Source organism: Lissotriton vulgaris, chromosome 9 (assembly GCF_964263255.1).
Source record: "Lissotriton vulgaris chromosome 9, aLisVul1.2, whole genome shotgun sequence".
NCBI lineage: Eukaryota > Metazoa > Chordata > Amphibia > Caudata > Salamandridae > Lissotriton > Lissotriton vulgaris.
The window spans coordinates 1,134,911,847-1,134,917,846 of record NC_141697.1 but is presented as its reverse complement, the minus strand read 5'-3'; the positions used below and the strand labels follow the sequence as shown (position 1 = coordinate 1,134,917,846).

The following is a 6,000-nucleotide window of genomic DNA, read 5'->3' as shown; positions in this document are numbered from 1 at the left end:
GATATCTCCCGTTGTTTGCGAATTTGCCCTTTTCCTAGCATTAGAAACAACTATAGAGTCTAGTGGTAACTGAGACTTGATATAAGAGGGGTCTGGTTTATATTTCTTTTCAATTCTTGGATTGAGAACACGCGCTCTGGCTGGGTCCTTAAAGATGTCTGCTGCGTGCTTTAGTACTCCCTTTAGCATAGGGAGTATACGTACACTTTTCTCTGATGTTGGGAAGGTGTTAAATAGGCAATCCTCCTCTACGTCATGATACTGAGCTGCTCTGTCAACTAACTGGTTAAAAGCGACAGTGTTGTCAGTAGGAGATGGCTTTGTGGGGTATGGCGAGGGATCGGTTATGGGTTGTGTATCATATGGGTCATCAGGGTCATTCTGATCGTCCCATGTGTGATCCTGGTTTCCTTGATCATCAGGGTCTATACCATCCTGTTGAGGGTCTTCACCCATGTCTTCTCCCTCATCATAGTGTGGAGAATATGTAACATAAGGCATGTTAGGAGTGAAAGGAGGAGGTGTGAAAGGTCTAGAAGGAGATGCCCCAAAGTCCTTTTTCTTAGGAGGAACAGGAGAAGGAGCCTCAGTGTTTAGTCTTCTCTTGTTCTTATTGTAAACTGCTGTATGTCATGTATCAGGTTCTATATACAGTTTATTTTGGTCTGGGCTCACTGGATCAGGATGAAAAAGCTCTTCTTTCACTGTCCGTGGCTTCGGCGCCGATGTTTTTGGATCGGTCGCTTGCTTGTTTTTATTTTTCTGTTGAGCTTTTTTCAGCTCGACGTCCTTTGTCGGCTCGAAGGCTCTTTTCGGCTCGACGACATTGTTCGACTCGACAACCTTCTTCGGTTCGAAGCTCTTTTTCGGGTCGACAGCCTTTTTCATCTCGATCTGTTTTTTCGGCTCGACGACTTTTTCGGTTCAACTGCCTTTTTCGGTTCGACTGCCTTCTTCGGCTCGGTGGCAGTCTTCGGATCTACGACTTTCTTCGGGTCGATTCCTTTTTTCGGGTCGACGACCTTTTTCGGGTCGACGGTTTTCTTTGGATCGACAACCTTCTTTGGGTCGACAGTCTTCTTTGGATCGACGACCTTCTTTGGGTCAACGGTCTTTTTCGGATCGACGACCTTCTTTGGCTCGCCGCCCTTTTTCGGATCGACGACTTTTTTAATGTAGGCGCCCGTTCTCGGCTCTGCGGCCGTTTTTGAGTCGAGGGTCTTCTTGGTAAGTGTTTTACTCGGTCCCGGGGTACCGGAAGGCTTGTGTATGGTCTTCGGAGCCGAGCCGGAAGGCGGGGCTTCTGAAGCGGTGTTTCAGTCGCGGCTTAGGCTTTTAAGCGATGCTTTGACTGGAGCTTTGTCTGGAGGAGGAGGCAGGGAAGGGGCATTTGTACTTACGGTTTGCCCCGGTGGGATGTCGTCATCGGAGTCCGACTGGTCTTCCACCGTGACTAGTTCTAGGTCGGAGTCCGCTGCCTCTGGGAGTTCATGTTCGTCGTCGAAAATATTTTCCGGTTCAGGTGCCTGTCGCTGCATCTCTTGTCGAGCAGCTCTTCGGTTCCGGATAGTTTTCTTCGACCAGAACGTAGCACAAGCTGGACAGTTTTCTTTGTTGTGCTCCGGAGATAGGCACCTGTTGCATACTGCATGCTTGTCGCAATGGGGAAACTTGGATTAACATTGAGGGCATCTTTTGAACGGGGTCCTTTCCATCGGCAGGAGGCCCACGTGGCGTCGAAAAGGCCCAACGGCCCGCGTCGACTACCAGAGATAGATGGAAAGAGTTGTTGAGTCGACTGATACCGAGCGGAAATAATACCGTCGAAAGTATAAGGTTTTTGGCCTTAGAAAATTGGAAAACTTCGGTACCGAAGTTGGAGTTGTCGAAGTGCATCCGAACCCAATGGCGGAGAAAACCAATCTGAAGATGTAGAAGATGCCCATGCGCACTGTAGTCCAGGGGAGGAGTCACCTATCTTGTGATACTTCGAAGACTCTTCCAAGACAACAAGGTGCAAACATCCGGAACCAACACTAGGCGACGTTGTATGCTAAGATATGAATTCAGCAGCCCACATGCCTCTAACATGTATTACTCTAACTCCTCAAGTTCTACCCTGGCACTATGGTGTACATTGACACCTTATAGTCAATACTGTAGAAGGTTGATAATATCGTAGAAAATCCATCAGTTCAAAGATGGACTGTCTGTTGTAATGCATATTTTAAAGATATAGGAAGATACGTGGGGACCCAGACTAAAATGGTGGCTCCACTGGAAGCTTTAAGTAATTATTGTATGCGTGTATTTTCCCTGGAATAAGTGGCTGTATTCTGGCAGTGAACAGACCACCACTGTGCTGGAGGGGTTGATTGAGATGATTTTTCCGTGAGGACACAAGCTCTGCATCTTTTCAAAAGAAGATTTTAATGGTGCAACCCTATTTGTATAAACCTCTTTGCTTGGGCTTTTAATTAGTTTATATTGTATCTTCATTTCAGTTGTACTTATTAACTTCTACCACCCATGCACCCCTGGAGAAGGTACGCCTTTTGTGTTCAGATGGCTTAGTCATAAGGTGATCAAATGCACTTTTTCAGGTGGCCTTCCGATTTGCCTGTCTTTGTTCTTCCCTCTCTTGTCAGTGTGAAAGTACAGCTAAAATAATTCTGATCCTGTCCCAACACATTCTTGCCAGTCAGTTTTTCACTGTTATTGATTGCTATTAGGAACCACACGGAGACAATGTAGTCCAGGTACAGAGCATTGCAAAAATTAACATACAGTGTGTGAACTGATATCTAACTAATATAATCATATCAAAAATTAACAAACAGCATGTGAACTAATATCAAACTACTCTTAGGAGGTGATTTTTCTTGTTTGTTTCAACTCAACTAGAAATCTATGGAATATTCTGAGTTATAGAACAATTTGGGAGGACAAACACAAAAAAATAACAATTGAATCAATAGAAAGAAGAGCAAACACCATTCTCTACAAAACCTGAAATATTTTACTTTTTTAAACTTTGATCTAAGTTTACTTAGATTCAATGAACTTGATACAAGAGCATTTGATTGGATTTGGTAAATAAAACACTGGAATAGATAGCCACAATAAACTTTGTTAGAAATGTACATGTTGCGAAAATAATAATAATAATCAAATAAAAAACAGCACGATGTCTGGGTTATACTACATAAATGTTCAACAAGAACGGTATACTGTGTCTCCAGAAGCTTAAAAAAGCCTGCTCTGCATAAGTCTGGGGCCCTATTAAGCTAACTTTCTTAGACTCCTAGCATTCATAACTTACTTCCAACAATAATGGTACAAAGGTTACTTAATAAGGCCTCAGTTGTTTCCTGTAGCTGTTTTTTTCATCGACATAACATCCAGGTAATGTGTATATAAACAAAGCTCATAAGAAATGTACAAATATAAAAAGCTACAAACATTAATAAATTACATCATCACAAAACACAGAAACACTTCACAAGGTGCTATTAAAATAACTGTATACCCCTCATCATAGAAGAATTAAAACAAAGAGCTGGTATTAAAATTGAAGACGGATCTTCAAATTGTGTCTTAAATAGATTTCTGTATTTGACTCTTTATAAGACATTTTATAAGGCTGCACAAAGTTTACTTGTTTTTCAGGCAACACCTATTCCATAAAGAAAAAATAATATCATCAATTAACTAAGATACAACAGTTTATTATACTCGGCAAAACTTGTATAAATGTCAATGAAGTAGTCTATAGAAAGAAACTTCTAAAGATACTTTGCTTTTATAAAAAAAGAGGTTATTAAAAAGCTATTTACAAGCTACATTCTATGAAAATATGCCTTATTAAACACATCTAAAAAAAAAAGACGTGATTGCCTGAGAAACAAATGTACCCTCTTAAGTGCTTATGTGCAGGCAAGCCATTTAAAATGAAATTATGTACTCTACACCAAACACAGAAAGAGTAGAGAAAAAGTATCCAGTTAAACTGTCAATAAGCATTACTTAACCTTTATCAGACACCTGGGTGTTTGTGCAGCCCATATTTCCAGAGCTTCCAAAAGTTCTGTCTGATAAAAGTGTTTGATATGAGCACCAAAACCTGTATCTGAAGCAAAATGAGATTATGACCTCAGGTGCTGCAATTCAATTACTGCAAATGGCTGTTTGAAACAGTTTGCGGAGTTGTTTGAAGTTGGTGTGATCAGAGATACTGCTCCCTATTTTTGATAAACAGTGTCCTGAAATATACAACAGCTTTAGGTAATAGTTAACATTTTCAGGATTAATTGGCAAGTTGGAAGCAGTTATTATGAACTTTGTATTAGAGTATTTTCGCTGGGTATTGACACAAAACAGCACAATAAGTATCACTGAAACAGGAAGAAAGGAGGGCTCGAAAAAAATCCTTTTTGTCTTCCTACCTTGATATTAAGTATGTATATGCCATGCTTCTTGATCACATACAGCGCCTTCCAAAATTCATGCTTGGCATCTTTTTAAAAATGTTCTGAAAACTGAGTGTGCATTGCTTTTTGCTTAAACTAGTTTGTTTCTCACTTACGAACAGGTTCAAGGGATACTTTCCTAAAACTGGAATGATCCGTAATATCTTCTCTTCTTAACTTTTTTCGAGAACTAGTCACTCTCAGCAATTTGAGAAAGGACATATCTATTACAAAATATTTATAGCAGTAATCTGTACACTATAACTGCTGAAAGGTAAAAAGAATTACTAAAGTGGTGGCATAAAGTTACTGTAACTTATTTTTCCCAAACACGATGCAGAATACTACTGCAGTCCTTAGAGAGTTGAAAGATTAGTGTCAGCTCAGCAGTTACTGAGCTTGAAAAAGTCTTGGATGTATATACATTAAAGAAGCAGTTTCCCATTTCGATGTATCTTTAAAATTTTCCCAAGCCTCTGTTTAGCTGTTGCCATTCCTTTTTTTGTACGTTGTTTTCCTAGGATTTAATAGAAATAAAAAAATTAATGAGGAGAAGCATACACATTGGAATCCCACAACAAATTGAGAATCCTAAACAAAACAGAAACATTTTAAATTTGCAGGAAAAAACAAGGATGGTGTCATCAATCAATGTGTCTTTCCAACCATTACTTTTGTGAAGCAAAGGTAATCCACTGTATTTTGAAATCAAAAATTCTGAAAGACCTAAAGGTTTGCATTTTAAAGGTCAGCCTGAGTAAAACAGAATGAAACCTCTATGGGTAGTTATCTTTTTATGTTTTTTACACGTTCGCGTTCAGGGAACATCTAAATTGAAAATCCGCAACATAATAAAAAGGAGTAAAAATCAAAAGGCTGGCCACAGATTGATACTATATTATGAATACATTTAGAACATGGGCTTGAATTAGAATTGTCAAGAGGAGTAAAATGTAACCACTGACAAGTGCAAAGAAAGAGTGTGTGTAAGTGTGCATTTGACCAGCATGACTAATAAATGATATGTAACGATAGAAAAATAAAAGGAGACGTTGAAAGAGCAAACTAAGAACACACAGTGAAATACAACAACAGCCATCAATGCCAACTGCAGTTTTTTAGAGTATCAGAGAGGATAATTTGAATAGGTGTACCCCTGAAAGTAATGGAATTCAAAATGTTATGAAAAAAGAAATTATGGCTGCTACAGCTGGCATCTTTTGGCGCGGTCTTCCCTGACTTTGTGGCTTCCTACCTCCTGTTTGAACCTTGTTTTGCTGGCTTAGTACTTTTGAGTGCTTTGACATTGCCATTGAGTGCCCAAGCTCTGCTTGTCAATATACATACTAGTGATTGGTTTATACATGATTGGTTATTATGAGTTAGCTGTAAGTCCATTGTCCAGTGGTAAGACCTATACCTAAGGAATGTAACTCAAATGCTACTCTGTGTGCCTGCAGCACTGGTTGTGCCTCCACGGAGGTAGTACTTCAAAAGTACCACAGGTTTGCCATAGTGGGGCCTATGTGTG

The 6,000-nt window shown here is 39.8% G+C and overlaps 1 protein-coding gene across 2 annotated transcripts in view; it reads right to left on the bottom strand.

Annotated features, from left to right (window-relative positions):
- Positions 1 to 2,996: 2,996 nt before the first annotated feature.
- The window catches only part of PHF2 (PHD finger protein 2), a 444,998-nt gene continuing 441,994 nt past the window's right edge, over positions 2,997 to 6,000 (bottom strand). For both annotated transcript variants that reach the window (XM_086939167.1, XM_086939168.1), the window contains one exon: positions 2,997 to 4,986. Coding sequence is in view for 1 of the 2 variants with exons in the window: in XM_086939168.1 (XP_086795294.1) it covers positions 4,895 to 4,986 (92 nt within the window). In the remaining variant the exon portion in view is untranslated. The remainder of the gene's footprint in view (positions 4,987 to 6,000) is intronic.